This window comes from Bufo gargarizans, chromosome 4 (assembly GCF_014858855.1).
Source record: "Bufo gargarizans isolate SCDJY-AF-19 chromosome 4, ASM1485885v1, whole genome shotgun sequence".
Lineage (NCBI taxonomy): Eukaryota > Metazoa > Chordata > Amphibia > Anura > Bufonidae > Bufo > Bufo gargarizans.
The window spans coordinates 106,698,312-106,722,372 of record NC_058083.1 but is presented as its reverse complement, the minus strand read 5'-3'; the positions used below and the strand labels follow the sequence as shown (position 1 = coordinate 106,722,372).

The following is a 24,061-nucleotide window of genomic DNA, read 5'->3' as shown; positions in this document are numbered from 1 at the left end:
TTCATCAGCAGCGGAGACACAAGGAGATGCCAGCTTCGCGAGCAAGTGGACTAAGGTGAGTTAAATTATTTATTTATTTTTTTAACCCCTCTAGCGCTGGTTTACTATGCATTCTGTATTCAGAATGCTATTATTTTCCCTTATAACCATGTTATAAGGGAAAATAATACAATCTTCAGAACATCAATCCCAAGCCCGAACTTCTATGAAGAAGTTCGGGTTGGGGTACCAAACATGCGCGATTTTTCTCACGCGAGTGCAACGCATGACAATGTTTTGCACTTGCGCAGAAAAAATTGCGCATTTTCCCGCAACGCACCCGGCTCTTATCCGGGCAAAAAAACTCACGCCCGTGTGAAAGAGGCCTTAGGGTACTTTCACACTAGCGGCAGGACGGATCCGACAGGCTGTTCACCCTGTCGGATCCGTCCTGCCACTATTTTGCCCATTGACTATAATGGGGACGGGGGCGCAGCTCCGGCGCAGCACGGCAGTGTACGGCGAGAGGCCGCCAAACTAAAAGTACTGCATGTCCGACTTTTTAGTCCAGTGGCCTCTCACCGCGCACACTGCCGTGCTGTGCCAGAGCTCCGCCCCCGTCCCCATTATAGCCAATGGGAAAGGAGCGGCAGTCCGGCTGCACAGCGAAATAGCGGCAGGATGGATCCGACAAGGTGAACAGCCTGTCGGATCCGTCCTGCCGATAGTGTGAAAGTAGCCTTAGTTATAATTTTCATCATTCATTGTGGTTTTCCAATTTGTCCGTAAAAAAAACATTGTCTGCCTGTGATTTTGGGATAAGTTGTCCAGAAAAAAGCAAACATCTGGTTGGCAATGGTGCAGGGGCTTGTAGAAGTCTCTTTTATGGCTTGTGTCCCAGTTCTGACTAAAACATAAATAAATCTGCATGCAAAAACTGCATCGGAAACGCGTGTGTGAACAAGACCTGTAAATTGATTTGGAAGACTCCAGACACTCTCCTAAATGAATCACATAGGAAGATACATCCAAGGACATCCCGCTGGTTACATCAATGGGACGCAGCACAGGAACTGTACTGGGCGTTGCAAGGTTTCTCCGAGAGGATTCCCTTATAACAATGGACACTATTCACATGGATGCCTCTAAAATCAAACCCTCTAAGTCCTTGATATTCGCAGCAGTTGCTAAGAGACCCTTATACCAGTGAGGCATGGCTAACTAGGGAGCTGGATGAAGCTCGTGAATGCTGGAGCCCCCCTAGAGGCCCCCTATGATGTCAGGTTGCATCCTAGATGGGAAACCAGGCTGCTCAGCATTGAGCCAGCACTGCCAGGTACAAGCCTGCAAGAAGCAACAAGAGGCTCCTGCTCCAGCCTGTGTGCCCGGATGAGGACCCAGCAGCCATGCCCAAGTGATCCAATGAACCCGCACAGTAGTTGTGGGAGCTCTGGGCTCTCCTCTGGCTCTGACTCTGACAGCAGTAGCTGCCTTGGTTGGGGTGGTGCTGGCATGAGAGGGCTGCTGTCTAGATACTGGAGCCTGGAAAGCCTGCAGTCTGCTTCTGGTAAGGACTGTTGCTTCTATATCTTTGCTTGGGTTACTGAATGGGCAGTATGATTATTATTTGTTTTATTTTATGCACTTATATAGCGGTACTATATTCTGCAGCGCTTTACAGACATTAGCATGATATATTTTCTGCTTTATTGTAATACCAGGATGAGTACGTCACTTCTGCATGTAGAAAATAATACTGTATTACCGGCGACAGGAACGTGAACGTATAGTGCTGTGTGCCATGGTATGGCGGTATAGAATAACGCAGAATGTAGTAGTCAGAACAGATGCCAAGGAAAGAATGTGCCCATCCTTAAAAAAAAGTTTGCTACTTGCAGATCATGGAGGGGCACCATGCTTTTGAATATAAGATTCCTCTAGGGGAGTATTAGCTGCACTATATTAGGCGGTTGTTGCTATTTGCTAGTCATGCTAGCCTGATTTTCTATGTGAATAACTTTTAAGTTTGTGTATAGACTAACGCAAAATATATATATTTTGTAGTAATGACCTAACCTCATCCATAGGACTGTTCTGATGTTACAGCAGTAGGGCTCATGCACACGACCAGATTTTCCATCCGTTTTCTATCTGCATTTCTTGCAGATAGCACAGGGACCCATTCATTTCTAGGTGTCCGAAAAAACAAAATTGCAAATGGGTGTGATCCGAGACCGTTCCACAAATTACAGAACATGTCCTACTTGGACCAGAATAACCATTTCTTTTGATGGGAACCAGAAAATTGCAGAATGCAGACGTCGGATCATGCACAAATCCATGTTTTTTTGCAGATCCACAAATTATTAATGGGAGTGAGAAAAAACGGAATGCACATGGAAGCCATCTGTATTTTGTGGATGCGTTGTTTGCAGACAGAAATACAGACACGGCCGTGTGCATGAAAACTTACGCTCAGGTCAGTGAATAATTTCTGTTTCTGGCTGCCATGTGTATCTATCGCCAAACTAATGGCCTCTAGACTTGACTAATCGAGTGATTTTGCTGCGAGGTGGGAGGAGGTGCAGGGAGAGGTGGCTGAGGCAATGAGGGTGGTTGTAGTCCTTCCAGTGACTAATCCTGGCTCCAGCGCTCTCACGGGCAGTGAATGGAAGGAAGCAACCTTTACTCCTCTCAGGGGACACCCTTTTGAGGTCCCCTGCCTGATGGTGGCTGGTGTGCTTTTGCAGTTAGAATGATCATTGGGGCTCATGTATTGATGACCTATCCTCAGGATGAGTAAATAAAATCTGTTCGATGGGGGTCTGACCCCCAGCATCCCGCTGATCAGCTGTTTAAGAGGCCGTGGCAGTCCAGTGAGCGCAGTCACTTGGGCCCAGGCTGCAATACCAAGCACAACCACTATACAAGGTATGGCGCTGTGCTTGGTCAGATGTGAGGAAGCAATGGCACTGACTGGAGGGCTGTGACCTCTTCAAGCATCTGATTGAGGGGGGGTGCCGGGTGTGTGATCCCTACTGATCAGACACTAATGACCTTTCACAAGGATCATCAATATAGATAGGAGTTCTGGAAAACCTCTTTAATGAGATTTATGTGCCAGTGTAGAGTTTCTGAAAAATTTACTTCATTTTCTGGCTTTAGTGTAAAAAAAATCTATGTAGAAGTTTTATACTGCATCCATTCTGGTAAGTCAAACCCAACTTTTGCTGCGCGCAACATAAAAAGTGGAATGTTTGAAAAAACTGCAACTGGCATAAACTGAAGTGCGGCCATTGATTTATGTAAACCTCTGATGAGCAGCTGGCAGGTTTCCTTTAAGGTAAAAAGTAGGGGCAACTACTCGCTACGCATGGAAACATTTCCATTACACTTGGGCAGGGAACTACAACTCCCAGAATCCTCTTTTCACTTCTATGGGAGTTACAAGAACAGTAGAATAAGTGTGCATGCTGGGAGTTATGGTTTTACAGTAGCTGGAGCCGAAGGTTGTTGATCCCTGCACTATGGGAAAAGGCAAGCTGGATAAACAATTTAAGCGAGATGGTGAAGCTTGCGGCACAAAGAAAACGCCTGGTATGCACTTGAGGAAAATGTCATTAAGAGATTAAAACTGACATGGCGGACACTTGCAAGGCCTGCAGACCTTTCCTTCCTGTGAGTTGCCAGTAGTGGGAATTTACAGTATATGGCCTCATGCACACGACCGTTGTGGGTTTTGCGGATCCGCAAAACACAGATGGCGTCCGTGTGCGGTCCGCAATTTGCGGAATGGCACGAACAGCCATTAATATAACTGCCTATCTGCCCGAAAAACAGACAAGAATAGGACAGGTTATATTTTTTCTGCGGACCACGGAATGGAGCAATCTTTTGCGGCCCCATTGAAGTGAATGGGTCCACATCCAAGCCTCAAAAACCGCGGCTCGGATGCGGACCAAAACAACGGTCGTGTGCATGAGGCCTAAATGACACAGAAATGTAGATTAATTTGAGTTGAAGGTAGTAATTCCTGTGGATATCAGAGGGCTGTCCTCTCCCTACTGTCCTTACATCACTGCCTCTGCTCACTTCACTTCTTGACCCAGGCATATACGCCACGTACACTGCCCACTGTGGGCAGCTGCATCGGCGACGGCGCATGCCTGGGCACGGCAGTGAAGCAAGCTGGCATTGGGAGTTCAGGGAGCAGAGTCCGTGACGTAAGGGCACTGGGCTGTCTTACAGTGAAACATGGACGGAGAGATCAACGGCAGTCTACGGAGGGCATGGGCACTTGCATCAACGGGGAACGCCCCCTGGGCACTTGAAAGTCATTAGCATAGGTACGATCTGTTAACTGTTTATATCACCTACAGGGCAATGATTACAGTTTAATATGTGTAAAGTAGGTGACAGACTCCCTTTAAAAGGTGACAACATACAACAAAATTGTGCCAAAATGTTGATGTACAATTTTGGCACAAATTAAGCCAACTAATTGGTGCATCAGTGGGGAAACCTGCAGTACGATGGCCCAGCCACTACACAGTGGACAGAGCCCTCTCTGCTTTTGGTGCCATGCACTGTTTAGTGTCTGGCTGCCGAAAACAGCTGAGTGGTATGGGTGCCGGTTATTGGACCCCAACCAATCTGATATTGATGACCTTACCTGGAGGTAGTCATCAGTATCTAAAAGATTGAATACCCCTTTAAGAAGACATTTTCTCAGAACTAAAACTGATTGAGTTGTCCTCTGAATTTGCATGAGCGGGGCAGTTTATGCCGTTAGCTTAGAAACCACCGACCAGGCGCCAGGCTGTTTCAGTTGAAAAAGTCTCCTTGAAATGTATGTATGCTGAAGAACAGCAAGTAAGATGTGCAAATCTTGTCATGTTGAATTATAATACAAGCTCATTGAGCAATGATGTGTGGGCACAGCCTGGAACTTGGAGAGGAATGAAAGGAGAAGTGTGTAGATGAGGTCATCACACTGTAGAGTAAGGAGAAATCTTCTGATGGTCACACCAAGTAAGCATGAAGGTGAGAGAACGTCTTGTTAGGGCAAGGATATTCCTATAGTATAGCCCCTATAGAGAATTAAGCGAATGTCTACCTTCCAGAAACAAATTTTTATAAAAATGAAAATCTATACTGAGTTTTTATAGAAAACATTCTTTAAATTCGTTTTTTTTTTTTAATTAGAGTATTCGTTGGATTAATCGGTAGAATACTTGATTACTAAAATCGATAGCTTCAGCCCTAGCCATGACCTAAGATGCACCATTTTGCACCACAAAGTAAGCCAAACAATAGTTGGTGTGGAGTAAAGTCTAATGATTGGGGCAATTATCGGGAAGGAGCACTCATTCCTGATAAATGCCCTTTGTGACGGTGCTGCCAGGAAAACAATTGTTCATTGGGTGAAAGCTTTGCTGGGGCGGTCACCTAAATCCTCCTTTCTGAGTAGCAGATCCTCCTATGTAGACGGTTCTCTGCTGCCCGGAAACAAGGATTCTCTCTGGGGACAAGTGATCACAGCAGTGATTGCTCGTCTCCATACAGTGAAGGTGATTGGTACATGTAAATGCTGCTCTCACTTCCTCTGAGGAGCGGGCAATTATCAGGACTGAATGGATTATCCCCGATAATTTCCTGCTGTGTTGGACCAGGTGAAGGGGCCCTTAGACAAAAGTGTCTAGCCATATACCACATTAATCACCCAGCATCAGTCACTGTGATAAATCTATCTAAGTTTACACCATCTATAGGATTAGTAAATCTGTCCCACATAACTCAATATAACCCAGTATGCTCCCCTAGCTGTGGCTGCAGGGGATATGGAGCTCTGTCCACTATAAAGATAAAGTGAGAAATAAGGGCTCATGCACACAAACGCATTTTCTTTCTGTGTCTGTTCCTTTTTTTGTGGACCGTATGCAGAACCATTGATTTCAAAGGATCTGAAAAAAAAAAAAGCCGAAATTACTCCGTGTGCATTCCGTTTCCATATGTCCGTCTGCAAAATAATAGAACATGTACTAATATTGTCCGCATAATGGACAAGGATCGGACTGTTCTATTAGGAGACAGCTGTTTCGTTCCGCAAAATACGGAATGCACACGGATGTCATCCATATTTTTTGTGAATCCGTGTTTTGCAGACCGCAACATACATATGGTCGTGTGCATGAGCCCTTATTCAGGAGAGTATTTTGGACCTAAAATGATACAGTGCTAAAAGTGGTCATTCATTTACAGCCTCTGTACACTGCTAGATAGAGCAGGCAATAGTCAGGAAGGAAGCGCCTGCTTGTCAGTGAAGGATACCACCGCATTTACATGAAGAGATCTCCTTCACAGTCTAGGGAGGAGCGATCACTAATGTCATTGCTCGTCCTCATGTGGCATGGGCGGACTGGCCATATACCCTAAAGGGAAATGAGGGGGGGAAGGGGGGGGGGTGATATCCAGCAGCGAAGCCTCCTTCCTTGTAGGGCAGTTGTAACACATTCCTGTAGCTTTTTCAGAAGACACCCCCCACAACGTCCCAACGTACACCAAAAATGATCTTGCTAGGTTCATAAAGGGTTATTGAAGGCTTTTATTAATGTGGTAGTACAGGATTTAATAAGTTGATCTCAATCCGAAGTCCACTCTAGAGCACCAATGAAGGAGGCTGCTCACTGCGCATGTGCCAGCCCTGTAGTACAGCGGGCAGTGGCAGAGTGCCCATTGAAAGTAGGAGTACAGATGCCACTCCTACAGTCTCAGGCGGGTGCAAGCATGGGTGGATTGGCCATAGACCTTACAGGGAAATTTCCCAGTGGGTCAATGCCCTCTTCATGGCCGGCCAGTGGATGTTTTTGGGGATGTATTTTGTGATAGACTGTGGCATTTGGCTCTGTTGGGGTGATATAATGTGCCACAGTACGGGATTGCTGGCCCTGCCATCCATCAATTTAGACCCAACTCCAAAACGGGGCCACTTTTAGTTGGGTGTAAGATACAGCTGCAGCTCTGTGGACGTGACCTCAGCATAAGTAGGGGGTTTACAGAGTGGACGGGGTCCTATGACCAACATGGATGTCGGCTAAACAGAACCAAAACGATAATTATTGTAAATTACAGAATGTCTTATTGTCACAATACAGTTGATTGAGAGCAACTTGTTAAATCATGGACAACCCCTTTAAATTAACCTTATTTATGTTGGATGCTGACTATGCCCTCCGCCCAGAACTTTTCTTGTGGATGACATCAGTTTTCATTGAATTCAGCAGAATATACGGTACTTTATATGATGGAAATTAGAATAACTGAAGAGGTAATGGAAGTGACTCATAGAAGTGGGAGCTCTGCTGAGAAGACGGGTCTTAGGGTTGTTCTATTTAATAAAATACGTGGCTATATCTGGAAGAATACACGTTGTCATGGAAATGATTTGGCACCTCGTTTTACTGTTAGCATTTGATCATGCATCAGCAGATCTGTCTCCATGTTAAAGATGCACACGCAAGTCATCATCATCATCTATGGAATATTGTCTGTACATCTGATTTCATACCTGTAGTTATAAATCTTTAGCTATGTTGCATCTTATACTGTAATTTATACAATCAGCATCTGCCATTATACTATGGCGTCTTTCACTCACACATACTATTTTTTCATCTTAAAAAAAACACAGCATAAATATTGAAGGGGTTATCTTCTGATTAATGTAAAAAAAATAAAAAACTTGCTGCAGCTCTCCCTATCACAGCTCAGAGGGTGTGTCCTATCTGCTGCAGCTTTCTCCCTATCACAGCTCAGGGGGCGTGTCCTATCTGCTGCAGCTCTCCCTATCACAGCTCAGAGGGCGTGTCCTATCTGCTGCAGCTCTCTCCCTATCACAGCTCAGAGGGTGTGTCCTATCTGCTGCAGCTCTCTCCCTATCACAGCTCAGAGGGTGTGTCCTATCTGCTGCAGCTCTCTCCCTATCACAGCTCAGAGGGTGTGTCCTATCTGCTGCAGCTCTCTCCCTATCACAGCTCAGAGGGTGTGTCCTATCTGCTGCAGCTCTCCCTATCACAGCTCAGAGGGTGTGTCCTATCTGCTGCACCTCTCCCTATCACAGCTCAGGGGGCATGTCCTATCTGCTGCAGCTCTCCCTATCACAGCTCAGAGGGTGTGTCCTATCTGCTGCAGCTCTCTCCCTATCACAGCTCAGGGGGTGTGTCCTATCTGCTGCAGCTCTCCCTATCACAGCTCTGAGGGTGTGTCCTATCTGCTGCAGCTCTCTCCCTATTACAGCTCAGGGGGCATGTCCTATCTGCTGCACCTCTCCCTATCACAGCTCAGAGGGTGTGTCCTATCTGCTGCAGCTCTCTCCTTATTATAGCTCGGGGGGGGGGGGGGTCTTTTCTGCTGCAGATATCCTCATGCAGCTGTCACAGATTCTAACCGTAGATCTAACTGATGGCAATTAAAGGCTGGAACTGAGCATGTGCATCCATTTTGGCGATGTTACTGAGATGGAAGAGAAATAAGGAAAAGAACAAACAATAGGTGGCGCTATACAGATATATTTTATTCATTAACTCAGTGGCTATTCTAAATGCTTAATTGCATGCATATCTAGGCGCTGGTTTGAAAAAATATAGACTATAGAATATTTTTTCATGGGACAATCTCTATTTATTTATAGTGTCTTAACTGGTGCTTTTATTTTGTTACATTTGGAACATGTTTTTTTTTTCCTAGTGTTTTTCAAGCTTTATAGAGAAGGTTATGCAAATGCCCCAGAAAATAAAATAAAAAAATTAAAAAAACACCAGAAACCCCAAGAATGCTACAAAAACACCAGATACTAAAGTGCTGTATATGTAGACTGTTTCATACTTTACTATAGACAATAAAGGGGTTTTCCAGGAATTTAATATGACCTATCCTCAGGATTGAGGGAACAACAGTCAACGCTCTTTTGGGGTGCCGTCTCCCCTATTTGTGTATTGCTGCAAGTATGCAATAAAGATACATTTGGATTTTACACTGGTGCTGAATCAATCTTTTCTATGTATATTGTACCTCTTATACATCATAACCCAAAAGCAAAGTGGCAGTGATATACTTCTAACCCAGGCGTAGGCAACCTCCAGCTGTTGTGAAACTGCAACTCCCAACATGCATAATTGCTCTTCTTAGAACTCCCATAGAAATCAATGGAGCTTGCTGAGCATCATAGCTTCACAACAGCTGGAGTGCCGAAGGCTGCTGACCCCTGTTCTAACCCTAAGGGCCAATGACATGGTTCTGACACTGGCCCAAGTTTCAGTAATGCTCTGACATCCTGGTTGTGGCAAAATTGTCATGTTCCGCATGCCTCGAAAAGAAATTTGTTGAAATATAAAGATGTATTTTCTGGAGACTGTTATGTGAAAATGATGCAGACTGCAAAATAGAAAGCAAATGTATGGAGGAAATATTTTTTGGATGACATCACGTGTACCAGACACAAGAGGTTACGGAATGCAGCCAGATATAACATTGAGAGAAAAGTGGATAAGTAATAGCCTCCTGATGAAGCAGAGGAAGCGAAACGCGCATCGAGGTGTTTTCTGGCCACTTTGGTCTCTTTTCCCCCAATCATGTCTACAGGTGGGTTCTTGTGGATTTTGTTAATATGTGATTGAGGTAGCTTCTCTATATTTTATATTTGGAGGGTTAGTGGACGTCCCCCTCCTTTGGATATTTCACTATTTTGGTGAGCTCCTATTAATGAGGAGTGTAACTATATTTTACCTTCTTCCCTCCCGCTTGTTTTTCCCTTGATTTGACATGTTTTACATCTTTTTCGGGTGCATTGAAACCAGTGGTTTGTGACTCAATACAGCTATAGTATTTTTTCTGATGTTTTGTCCCATTTTTATGTCTTTTTATTATGTACTTGATTATTTATTTAATAAATTGATGATATATTTATATACTTTTTTGGGCATGGTGTTTTTGTGCTCGTTTGTGGAGCGTTTTTTGTAGGTTTGGCTCTAGTGAGTGGACACGCCCATATAGTAGATGTTTACGAGGCTTTCTTTGTTGTTGTCGTTGATAAGTAATAGTTTAATGTTGTAATTCCTATTTATGCTATTTGTTTTTACTTTAAAGGGGTTCTCAGGAATAATTTAACTATTTCCTATAATCCCCTGGTCTGCATCGCCTGCTGTATGCCTCCATCTTTCAGTACCTGACTTTTTTTCCTCCAGCCAGGACATAGACATGGTCAGCTGTGCCTCTGCAGCCAGTCACTGGCTTCAGCGGTGACGTGTGGCTTGGGGACATGTCTGGCTGAAGTGCCGGAGGTGACCATGTCCATACACTGACAAAACAAAACAAGCCACTGACCTGTAGATGGAAGAATGAGATCCAATGTGTAGCGTGGAGCTGCACATTGGATCTCATTACTCCATCTACAGGTCAGTGGCTTGTATGGACATGGTCACCTCCGGCACTTCAGCCAGACATGTCCCCAAATAAGTCAGGTACTGAAAGATGGAGGAATGGGATGCAGCAATCAGGATCAGAGAACCGGAGAACAGGTAAGTATGAATTTCTGGCACAAGGACTTCCTGAGAGGCAAATTATTAAGAGGCACACAACACTTATTCATTTTGCTTCATCTTACACCAGCGGATGTTGTAGTAAGACTGGCGTACGAGATGCGGGTGTTAGTAAATCGGCCTCTATAAAAGTGTGAATTGGTGAGTGTATTGTATATGATTGCTTATACAGGGACAGATTTCCACTAGACACCTATGGCCTTGCCTATGACCCTAGGAAATCACTGATCAATTTACTGAAGTGTAAACTAGACCTAAGTGGGGCGCCATGGTCCCTTCAGTCAGCAGATCGAGGAGTGTTGGGAGTTGGTCAAATTATTTGTTATACCTTCCGCACTAGGTTGAGCGTGCAGAGGTATAATGTCACAACCCAAACAAATTGTCAGAAAATTATGTGAACTGGGTATCTTAAAACATAACTTTTACTATGTATTTTTTTTTTTAAAGGTATAAAATACACCACATTGTTGTGAGACAAAACGCAATTAGATAAAAGCGCCACTTACTAATTCCACAGGATAAATGGAAAAGAAAAAAGGGTGGATCTTACCACATCCAGTAGAGAGATCTATACCTGGTGGCGTGATGGTCCTTTTGTAGAGTGGCAGAAGGACACTTGTGACCGACACTCTTGTAGTAAAGGCAATTGTTTGTTCTCCAGTTGTACCCTAAAACAAGGCCTTACCTATGTCGAGGGTAAGTGGCTAAACAGGTATCCTGCCTAACAAACACAGAGCACCCTCCCAAACCACCACAAATTGCGGCGAGACACAGGTGTACAGGGGACACTTCCCTACACCTAGCATGGACGTTTGCCACTGATAGTCCATACAGTGAATACCTTCAGTCGATTCTATATTCCCTTAAAGTTCATTGAAGTCCCCTGATGAGTTCCGGTAATTCGGGACGAAACATGGCATGTAGGGCTTTATAAATAGGGTACTAGTAGGGATTAGGCCCCAATACAGGGAAAGGTTCCGTATGGGGTCGCCCCTCTCCGGGCGGGTGCTCTGTGTTTGTTAGGCAGGATACCTGTTTAGCCCCTTACCCTCGACATAGGTAGGGCCTTGTTTTAGGGTACAACAGGAGAACAAACAATTGCCTTTACTACAAGAGTGTCGGTCACAAGTGTCCTTCTGCTACTCTACAAAAGGACCATCACGCCACCAGGCGTAGATATCTCAACTGGATGTGGTAAGATCCACCCTTTTTTCTTTTCCAGTTATCCTGTGGAATAAGTAAGTGGCGTTTTTATCTAATTGCGTTTTGTCTTACAACAATGTGGTGTATTCTATACCTATTTTAAAAAATACATAGTAAAAGTTATGTTTTAAGATACCCAGTTCACATAATTTTCTGACGTGTTGGGAGTTGGACCTCATCTGATGGTCTATCTATCCATTACAGATTTAGAAGAATATGTGTTGTATTGAAAAGAAAAATACGAGCAGGTAGCATGGTGGCTCAGTGGGTACCACTCTTCCCTTGAAACTCTGGAGTCTGCAGTTTGAAAGTACAACATGCATGGAGTCTGTACATTCACATGTTTACGTGGTTTCCCTAGAGTTACTCCGGTTTTGGCCTCCTGAACGTGTGCTTCCCATTGCCGTATTGCGGACCGCATTTGTGGATCCGCAATACACGGGCACCGTTCCGTGTGCATTCCGCATCACGTATGCGGACCCATTCACTTCAATGAATCCGCAGATCCAGAGATGCGGAATGGTGCAGAACGGAAGCACGGAACGGAACCCTACGGAAGCACTACAGAGTGCTTCCGTGGGGTTTCGTCCCGTACTTCCGTTCCGCAAAAAGATAGAACATGTCCTATCTTTTTGCGGAACGGCCGGATCACAGACCCATTAAAGTGAATGGGTCCGCGATCCACTGTGGCTGCCCCACGGACGTTGTTCGTAAATTGCGCAGTGCAACCACGGGGTGCACACGTTCGTGTGCAGGAGGCCTTTCTCTCACACTCCATGATACTGATACTGACAGGATAATTTGAGTGTGTGTGTCGGTGATGGGGAATTTGATTTTGAGCTCTGTTGAGGGCGGGGACTGATGTGAATGGTGACAATCTGTGTACAGCGCTGCAGAATATGTTGGGGCTATATAAGTAACAAGAAACACACAAGAGCAGCCAGGAAAGTTGTCCTTATTTGCACTATTCCCAGAAAGAAGACATCCTAATGTAGATTTAACATTACAGCCGTGCTTTACAGTGTCACAGTCCATTACCTTTCCTTTGCTCATGCTCCTTGGAATAATACAGTCCTTGCATTCAGGCCCTCTCATGTCTTGTCATTTGTTTGTGAAAATCATAACCAAAACTGGAGGTTTAGTATACATAACTTTTATTCAATTGCAGAGAATTAATTATTTTAGGTAGCTTTTATACAAATAAACTGATAATGATCAAAATATATTAAAGGATATGCCTACCTTTGCAACCGAATTTCATTGATTTAAGCTACTTTCACACTAGCGTTTTTGCTGGATCCGGCAGGGTTCAGCTAAAACGCTTCCTTTACTGATAATACAACCATCTGCATCCGTTATGAACGGATCCGGTTGTATTATCTGTAACATAGCCAAGATGGATCCGTCATGAACTCCATTGAAAGTCAATGGAGGACGGATCCGTTTTCTATTGTGTCAGAGAAAACAGATAAGAAACAATGAACACAAAGGCTGACATATCCAATAGTGCATGGGTCCTAACAGTCCAGAATTAAAGATCACTGGCGGCCTGTGCACATTGTCCGTGAAACTAGATATGTAGCACTTCCTGGGTTGACTGGTGCAGCAGGCGTTAGTACTGGAGGGAATCGAAAACGTGGGAAGAAACCTCAATCCACTCTGGTCCAGTCTTATCTAATCTCTAGAGTCTAGTGACTCATCAGACCATTGAGCTTGAGTGGTTGAGATAATGTTACAACATCTCTGCAATGACAACATTTCCCGCTTCACCTATGAAAGACAAGGGCTGCTATCATACTGAATGGCTGAGCGTAGAAAGTGATACACTCCACGATTAGACTGGAACCATAATACCATGGTCGGCTTGGCTCTGTTACCAACTATTTGTGGTAAGGTGCAAAGGTCAAACGCAATGTAGCAGGTACCACTTCTCTGACCTATTATAGTCACAGTAGAGGTGTCCACATAGTTACTGTGACACATGTCACTATACTGTTCAGTGACACTATTGAGAATGTGACAGTATTTTCATAAGCAGGTTGGACTCCACCATTCATACAGATTTTCTATTTGTGAATGATTACAAACACCCAGTGCTGTGCTATACAGAAATTATTAGGAACTCGATGACAAGGGAACCTACCATCAGAAAATATATTATTTAATTGAAGTTTTTTATTATAAACATTATATAACATTATTTTAAACATACTGGGCGTCATTTATTAACCTGAAATACGCCTATATTAAGCGTATTCTAGGTGCAGATTGCGGCACAACAATCTGCGTTCGAGCCAGGTCTAAATAAGTGGCCGTGGTGTAGATGGGGAAGGAGACGGGTGTCAGGTTTAGGAGTAGAAAATGGTCTAAATGTAATACAGCAAGGAATGCCGTTCTTAATAGATGACCCCATTGTTTATAAATTGCTGGGACCTGTTTATACCTTTTGTTGTTATCAACATAAAAAGTTAAATATTTCATTTCTTACACTCGCCTCTAGAGCTGTATAGACTGGGACAGAGAAGCAGAGTCATCTCATCATCATAAGATAATGTGTGATTTTAAATGGTTTTTCCAAGATTTTAATACTGATGACCTATCCGTAGGATACATTGTACAGCAGCTGTGCTTGGTATTGCATCAGTTTTAAAATCTCGGAAAACCCCTTTAATGGCAGTTATATTGTACTGCTAAAGGCCTATGTATGGCTAGGCATACATTGGATAGCTATTCCTTTCAGCCACCCCACATACACAAACATTGTGAGAGTGCATGTGTTCTCAATAGAGACAGGGGAGTAAGCCGCTGCCAGACACCTCTGGCAGAGGCTTATCAAAAGTATTTAACATGTTGAAATTCAACTGCCTGATTCTTCTCTATACTGATATCTGCCATTAGAGGAGAGTTGTCTGGTTCTGCCGAAATTAGCAGGTTTGGCCAACATTAATGTGTATGGCCACCATAAAGCAGTATAGCATGATTCTGTATGCATCTCCACTCTCTGATCTCTGTCATTTGACTCCTATTCATTACAGCTGACGTTTTTTATGCAATCACCTAATATTTCATATTAAAGGGTCACTGTCTTTAAATAAGCTTCAGACGTGTTTGTGTGGTCCAGTCCTAAGACCACTATCTACAGCTAGACCAAAGGGACAAAAGTGAGTGGCTTAGTACTGCAAAGAGGTATCTCCCAGGCAAAGAGAACTAACTTTTTAACAATCCTTGGGACATGACTAGGAAAAATAGCCGAGTCAAATATCCATTCATAGACAGCTATTTTGGCCACTTGCTCCTCTTCAGTAAGGAGTAGGATTCTGGCTGGCTGAGTGTGATGCCTTGAATGTAGCTTAGGTAGGGTAGTGGTTCTCCTTAAAGAAAGTAGCTGTGTATGGAGACTTTGTGGCAATACTCCCATGGGAAAAAATATATAAAATGAGGTATCTCCCAGGGAAAGAAAACCATCTCACTAGCACGACCTTTTGGAAATGGTTCTCTATGATTCAAAGTCTGACTTTTTTAACAAACCTTGCGACAGGATAAGGGAAAATAGCACTAGCGAGATAGTTCTCTTTCCCTGGAAGATCCCTCTTTGCATATTATTTGCCAACGGAGCATTGCCAATAAGTCTGGTTTAGTACTATGAGCCCTTGACTCTCATCATCATTTGTCTGTTCTCCTTGGAAGGTAATGTACATCCTTTAAGAAAATAGCAAGGATAGAGCTCTTACACAGTTCTCCATGGAGCCAACAAATGCCAATGGGGGCTGAAGGGGCATAAGGCCCAGCAGAGTACTTGAATCCACGCTTTCTAGGTGTTGGAGTCTCATGACCTGGATCTGACATGTCAGAAGTTTTATGGTACTTCCAGATCAAAGGTATTCTCTAAATTTCTGCACTATACTGTAAGTAATAATGAATTGTTCAAGCACCAGCAAGCACCAGAAAAGTTCATGGTGAGGTCTTGTAGAATATGTGTGTAAATGTATTTATGCCTGCCCTATCTTATGGAGGCATGACGCTTATGCAGATGTCTTACTCCCACAACATTTCTCGAGTAGTTCAGCTTTTTCAACAAAGCTCATGACACACACACACACACACATATTTCTCTTGACTCACATAAACTTGGTGCAAACTGTAGGCAAAAGTGTGAGTAAAAAGAACACAAAACCAGCTTTTGTGCCCTTCCTAGCAGTCAAGTGAACAGCACCATTGTTGTGCCTTGATCTGCAGTGTGGAGAACATATGTGACAGACCTGTCCTCCAAGATATAAATCCAGCTGACAAAGTAAGACGTTTATTTGCTGTGAGTAAGCAGAACCGTTTGATTTGTGAATGGAGTTGTTTCCGCAAATGGATTTAGCTGAGCAAACAGACTGATGAAGAAGACGGCGGTGAAATAATTAGCCCCCTTTTATCATGGAGCTCTGCTGTCCAAGATGTCTATGGAAAGGGCAGGGTACGTATTACACATTTAACTTTTTCCAAGGATCCTTTCATACACTTGAATGCACATGCAATGGTGAGTGTGGAGGTCTGAAAAAAATAATACCACAGAATGAAGCTTCTCACTGTCTTCTGCTCTTGGTACATTTATTTGTAAAGTGGTCTTTTAACAACGCAAAAATGTTTATGCATATGCAATGTCTAACAGGTAAAGCTCAGGACCATGATGTCACTACCTGTACTCCAGATAACCAGACCAAACATATGTCCACTTGTGGTTGCATCTGCTGTTATTATTGTACTCACAGACCAAAGGACTAAAGGTGGCCAAACAATCATTAGGTAACCGACAGCTGTCTCTCCTAACTTCCTCCTGGCTACCCCATACATGTACACGTTCACCTCGGCTGAACATGTATGTATATCCAATGGTGAGAGCAGAGAAAGCAGCTGACAGACACTTCTGGCTGCAGCTTATCAACTGGGAGAACAAAAGGAATGGGGTAACAATATTAACTTTGCTCGATCCTTCTTTCTCCCCGACATCATCTGTTAGGAGATACCCACACACATTAGACTGTTGGAATAACCTGCTGTTTTGGCAGGTGCGGCTGACACTACACAACTGTGTCTGGTGGCCTTTAGATAGAAGTTGGTTGATGGTTGAACTGCAGTTGAGCAAACAATCATCTGGTGAACGTTCATTTTGCCACGGCCATATACATTTTATTCCATATTGGCTGTTATAGTTGCTCAGATCATACATGTTTAGTAATAACGGGCGATGGACAAATGATCTTTCTTGAAACATTCTTTGAAAGAACCATCTTTTGTTCAATCTTTGAAGGAAAGATCTTTCAGACGACTGATGAAAGATCTTTTTCAAACGATAAAGGTCTGTCATCGGTCGACTAAAACTATCATTCGTTGTTACATTTCAACCTGTCCTGAGGATAGGTCATCAATATAGAAAACCAGACAACTCCTTTAAGGAAAAAAAGCGTACCATGTTCCAAGTATAGCTTCTTGGGTTGAATACATTGTCCTATGGAGGCACCATAGAGGTGTACAGAGCATGCCTAATAAAAGAGAATGCACAATATGGAACAGCAGGGACTCCATACGTTGCCCTATAGGTTCAGTACATACAGATTTGCTGTGTACTTGAGGCCCAACATATGAAAAGCAAAGTATTATACCTGAAACTATACATATATAATTAAAGGATAACCCACACTGTACCTTATCAAGGGGTATTTTTTAAACTTAATAATTACAGAAAATATATTTTTTTAGAATTTTGGGCATTTTTTTATTTCATCAGTACTATGCAACTGAAAATGAAATAGATGATATTTCCTTTTGTAGCAGAGATTACAGTTGTTAAAGGGGTTGTCCTGGTTCAGATCTGAACCCGGACATACCCATATTTTCACCCAGGCAGCCCCTCTGATGTTAGCATCGGAGCATGTCATGCTCCGATGCGCTCCCTTGCCCTGCGCTGGATTGCGCAGGGCAGGGGCTTTTTTTTTTTTTTTTTTTACAATTAGGCAGCGCTAAAGCCCCCCATCAGTGCCGGTCATGTCACTGGGCTCACTGGTGGGCGGAAGCCTCTGCCTGGCAGCCCTAAGGAGAGCCTGGTATGTCAACGGATCTCCTGAAAATGCCTTTGCCCTGTGCGATTCAGCACAGGGCAAAAGAGAGCATTGCAGCATGAAATGCTCCAATGCTCTTGTTAGGGGGCTGCCTGGGTGAAAATATGGGTATGTCCATGTTCAGCTCTGAACCCAGACAACCCCTTTAATGGGAGAGCAAATAACCTCAGTGGATGGCTCCACAAAGAAGTGTTTATCTGGAAGGTAATTAAACATGCAAACAGAAGATCAGTATATTGATGTAACAGCGGCTGCTGTGCACCACGGTTCCCCTGCTTACCGCCGCGGTCCCAAGCGCCGTGTTCAGCAGTGATCTGCAGCCGGCGCTTCCCATTCCCCGCTGCAGTCCTGGGCTCTGTCTGTGTGGGTGCTGTTGTTCTGGGATCCGCTGCACAGTTTCCTCTCAGCCCTGGCCACAGCATGCTTGCTGCTTGTTTCCTGCAGCACTTACTTAACCGCCTCCGGACCGCCTAACGCAGGATCGCGGTCCGGAGGCGGCTCTCCCAGGCTCAGCGACGCATATACGCGTCATCTCGCGTGAGCCGATCGGAATTTACAGGATCGGAAGGTAAGAGACAGGATCTCCAGCCAGCGCGCGTCACTTCCTGGGCTTTATGGGTTAGGTCATGTGACCTCGCTGACCAATCCTAGTCCTCCTGCGCATATATAAGTGGCCCAGCCCCCTTCCCAGATGCCTCAGTGTCAAGGTCCATTTCCGTTCTGCAAAAAAATAGAACATATCCGCATTACGGACAAGGATAGTACTGTTCTATGAAGGGACAGCTGTTCCGTTCCGCAAAATACGGAATGCATCCGTGTTTTTTGCGGTCCGCAAAATACATAAGGTCGTGTGCATGAGCCCTTAGAAACAGGGGATTATATATAACAGGCGAATCACATGCGATGCTCATGTAATTTAGCGAGATTTGATTCTTTACACACTTACATTATAACCAGCACCCTTATAATATAACTATAACTTGGGCATCGAAAAACTCTGTCTTCACGCTGAAAGAGAAGTATTCCTAATGTCATTTCAGAGAGGAAAGTTGTAGCCTGGGAGTATTATTCATGATGCCAGTTTGTCTGCCAGGTATTAATGTGAGATTCCTTGTAGCTTGTCATGTTTTGACATTATTGGGTCAGCGGTGGTAGACGCCAGTGCGGATTGAAGGCTCCTAATCAGAGTATCTAGGCTGTGTAGATGTCTGTCTGAGGCGGAATCATTAAATCCTAGAAGATATGCAGCTTTGGGTGAGGAAATCTGCTAGTCCTGGAGCACGCATTGTACACTGTGTGTTTATAATGGATGCTAATAGGGGCTCCCACATTCCCCGGATGGCATGGAGGACACTTGTGTATTGTTCTTTCCACACAGACTTGATAATGAGCGCAGTGATCCCTCCATCACTATAGGCTGGAAGTCTCATTTGGTGGCCTTGGTATGAACTTTTCTTCAAGAGCCTGTTTACATACACTTGAGCCAAATTCTCACACCGTCATTACAGTGAGAGACATTTACTACAGCCGGAAGACATCAGCACTGCTTTCTGGTCCAAAAGAATAATGAGCATATTCCAGATATCCCAGAGCAGTGCTTCCCGCCAGACGGTGGTGCGGAGCGGCAGTGACAATGCCATGTCCTGTAAGGCCTGATTTTGGTGGAGGCCGCTTGCTTGGTCTATACTGTTATGCTTATTTATATTGTAAGCTATAATCTTTATTAATCTTATTATGGTGTGCTGCTAATTTACAGAATGCATATTATGCAGGATGAGATGAGGATTGCAGAAATCAGTAAAATGATAGGGGACATTTGTGGTTAGAAACATCTACCACACAAGCTGGACTATATAAAGCAGATTTAATAAAACTAGGGTAAAGGAAAACTGGCTTAGTTGTCCATAGCAACCAATCGGATTCCACCTTTCATTTTCCAAAGTAGCTCTGAAAAATGAAAGGTGGAATCTGATTGGTTGCTATGGGAAACTAAGCCAGTTATGACAAATCTCCTTGTATATGTCTACTTTACTGCATCTGCTGCCCCTGAAATGGCCGACAGCTGCTTATCTATTCAAGTAGAGTTATTTTATAAGGTCTGGTGGTTACAGCATCAAGGGTGGTAGCTGAGGCATGGACATTGGCCTGTCTAATGGCTGTTTATCATGTCCATTTTAGTTCTCATGCACATTACCGGTCCGCAAATTGCGGATCCGCAAAATATGGATACATTCGATGTTGCATCCACATTTTTTGTAGACTCTTTGGAGAAGATTTATCAAAACTGGTGTAAAGGAAAACGGGCTTAGTTGCCCATAGCAACCAATCAGATTCCACCTTTCATTTTCAGAGCTTCTTTGGAAAATAAAAGTGTCAATCTGATTGGTTGCTAGGGGCAACTAAACCCGTTTTCCTTTACACCAGTTTTGATAAATCTTCCCCTGTGACTTCAATGGGACACTTTCTACTTCTTTGTGGAACGGAAATATGGATGCGGAAAGCACACGGATCATCCGTGTGCTTTCCACATCAGTATATCTGTTCCACAAAAAGATAGAATATGTCTGCAAATTGCGGACCACGGACCCATTAAGGTCAATGGGTCTACAAACAATGTTGACGACGGACTGCAAAATGAATACGGTTGTGTGCATGAGGCCTTAGTAACAATTTGCATTCCCGTGTAATAATTTGGAGCATCTTGTCTTATAACTTTATATTCCTCTGTTATTCCTGCTAGAAGTTTGTGAATAAAGGTACAACTGGGTCTTACTAGTGGTGGGCGTGTCCCAGCAGCCCTGATTGAACAGAGACCCACCTAACTGGTAACATCCAGTTTTACCTTTTTTTCAGAAACTTCTAGCAGGAATAATAAAGGCATAAAAATGTCCCTTTTTAAGGGAGTCCTCAATTTTGCCTATTAAACTAGCACCAGTAGACTGTAGCACATGTATTTTATTTCCTGTCATTTAGATATAGAAATCAGTCCACGCTCTCACACGGGGCAGAGACTCTGTGGATTTGCTGCAGCGTTTTAGGTCGTCAATATCAAATCGGTGGGGACCCAGCACCTCCACTGATTGGTTCTCCCTAGGCCAATGACATCATGTTCATCGCTCACGTAACCTATGTGCAGCTCAGACCCATTCGAGTGAATGGGCATGGACTGCAATACCAAGCACAGCCGCTATACAATGTGAGCTGTGAGGAGGCCACAGTGTTCACAGGAGCGCCATAGCTTCTTCAAACAGCTAATCATGGGGTGCCAGGAGCAGAGAGGCAATGCAAAAATTCGCCATCCATTAGTGCCGTTTTTTGTGATGTTTTTTCATTGGTTTTCACTGAAAAAACATATCTACAGTCTGTAATGCACGTTCTACCTACAGCTTAGGAAATGAGTTCAGAAAGGAGGATGTTTGACCACAGGGGAGGCCTTTATTTGGAACAAATTGGACTCTCTCAGAATCCATTCTCCTCAGAGGAGGCTTCCAGCAGAGCCTCACTATGTTCCCGCACTTTAATCACCATTTTGTAAATGTAATGATTCAAAGAACCTAACGCTCAGGAAAATCGTTGTATCAGACACCTGCTAACCACTTCGACGTAATCCCTGCGCATTGTTCTAGCAAGAGGGAGAAGGAAAGATGGAGACCCATGATGGAAGGAAAATCCATCCAGATGCACATGTATCCGGCCAGTCCCACTCATAATGGTCACTTGCCTTAGACATGGAACGCTGGAGGATTAAAGCAATTGACGGTCACCATGGTTACAGTCTCCCCCGATACAACTCTGTTAAGACAATCGTGTATAATCTGCTATTGTGCGCTCTGTCTGTCACATTTTCTAAAGGCTGCTTGTATCTGCCGCTCTTTACGTGTTTACTGCTCTCATGAAATGCTGTAAGGATAGTAGATTATATTATCTGCTCATTTACTAATTGAGCGATCTTTCTTGTTGCTGAATTATAATCATGATATAGTTACAGATAATATGGTATTTTTGTTGATTGTAATAACCTTATAATTTCCTTTAGCATGATGAATGGGGGCCCAAAACCGTACTCACCAACAGTTTATCATTGGCATCCAGGAGAAGTGCTGCAATTTTGTTGGCCATCACCACACCACCTTTTTAAAGACCCCATGCCAACTTTGCTTTACTCTGTCCCTTTCATGTGTGGTCCACCTTTTTTGCCTAATGCCACTGCAGTGACCCAGTGGTTCACTGCTGAAATTGGGTTGTGCAACTTTACTGTATATGTTTTGTCCCACAGGCTGTATATGGGAGAAATAGTTAATGTTATTGCCCTAGACTCAGTTGTTAGGTGTGGGTTGGCCTTATCCCTCTGAGCTAGCAGGTATAGCAGAGAGTGTACGTCTAGCAGTCGACGTGTGAGCAGCTAAAGTAGCTAGCTGGTGTCTGAGGGAGAAGTGAGTGGAAACCTGTGCTAGCCTTTAAAAAAAAGAAGTATTAAACTTTGCAGAAGGTTGAGGGAATTATAAGGAATAGTGTATGGACAAAATGTCAGTGCAAGGTAAAGCACTTATTAAAGCAGTGGACTTTACTGCATTTGGTTGGGGAGAAGCTTCAAGCACCCTGCCATACTACTGAAATGGAACTGGCTATCTGTTAAAAGACTATACTCTGCACTATTTGGCTGATTGAGAAGTTTGCTTGGATTAACTGTATGGAGACTCAGAGAGGTCCTTATTGTATGGCCTATATCCCTATATATGGCCTTGGGAAAATGGTGCATGTAGTCTGAAAAGACTGAATTTATTTATGTAAGTAACTGTGTTATCTGTCCAAATTGCCTCTAAAGTACAGTGGACTTGTTACCCCAAAACTGGGTTCATCATTGCCTTGCATCATCATCCTGCACTGCCACATCATTGCCCTGTCACCAGTTGCTCCAAGGGAACCCTGCCTCGCACCCCAAAACCCAACGACAGCAACTGCACTCCACCTTTTTAGTTTGTCACTAAAAAAGCATTTTGAGTTCTCTTCAGCAAGGATGTACAATTGCCACACTCCAGTGGCCCTTCGCTGAGTATTATAGTAAGTCAAATAAGTCAAATTGGTCCAAGTGACCTAAACAAGTAACATGGTAAAGCATAGAAGGGGTGCAAAAAAAAAAGGTGTGTTACTCTGTAGCCTGGAGACAGACAAGCCATCAACATAGATCTCATATGTGGCTTTTTCAAGAGGAACAGGCACATTCTTCTTGAAAAAACAACAGGAAAATATGCTCTGCGGCTACATAACATAGTCACATTTATTACCCTACTTACTGCTAATTGTGAAGTGTGGTTTCAGTTCCAGTTTACACTATATGAATATACCCCCTTCTTTACAGTAATTACGGATGGCTCGCTTGACAGACCGTCTCTCACTGATGACATGGGGAGCGATGAAGACTTGTATGATGACCTGCATGTATCCAGTCATCGTTATGGTGGAGGAGGAGAACAGCTAGCAATAAATGAGGTAATTCATACCTACTACTATATTGCATTGTTTCAATATAACAATAACCTGTTTCCATTAGACTGTGCTCCTGAATTACAAAAGTTGCCCCTAAGTAAGACTTCTGGATTGTCCCATGAGCATATCTTGAGGCTAACTCCATGCAGTGGGGTACCTCCAATAGTGGCAGACCACACAACTGCTATGGAACCCATGGGGAAAAGGGGCACAGCAGTGAACCAAAGGCCCCGCCCCCTAATGACACTCATTACTGTCTAGCTCCAGCATAGTATCCCTATCATCACTGGAGAAAGCTGAAGGACCTGTGATGATGTCACAAGTCCTGTACATCTAGTAAAGGAACTGCACAAAGAATGGTGTAGTTCCCAGGTTAGATAGGAACATTTGCCAGGACATCATCTTCAGCATCACATGTCCTGTATATCTAGTAAAGGAACTGCACAGAGCATGGTGTACTTTCTAGGTAAGATAACAGCACCTGCCAGGACCTGTGATGACATCATCATCACAAGTCCTGTACATCTAGTAAAGGAACTACACAGAGCATCATCACAGGTCTTTCAACTTCCAACAAAATAGAAAAGAACTGCAAGATGTGCTCTCCTAGAATGGAGTGATAAGAGGAGCTCCTCCTTTCTCTTCATTTGTACCGCATTCCCTATATATAGTACTGCAGACAGTTACAGACAC

At 43.7% G+C, this 24,061-nt stretch overlaps 1 protein-coding gene across 5 annotated transcripts in view; it reads left to right on the top strand.

The window, feature by feature from the left end:
* The window catches only part of ARHGEF4 (Rho guanine nucleotide exchange factor 4), a 229,001-nt gene that overhangs the window by 142,833 nt on the left and 62,107 nt on the right, over positions 1–24,061 (top strand). For 4 of the 5 annotated variants that reach the window (XM_044291399.1, XM_044291396.1, XM_044291398.1 and 1 more), the window contains one exon: positions 23,241–23,371. In XM_044291399.1, the coding sequence (XP_044147334.1) occupies positions 23,241–23,371 (131 nt within the window). Of the gene's footprint in view, positions 1–1,183; positions 1,547–23,240; positions 23,372–24,061 lie in introns of those variants that run through there. The other variant, XM_044291400.1, reaches the window with a different exon arrangement.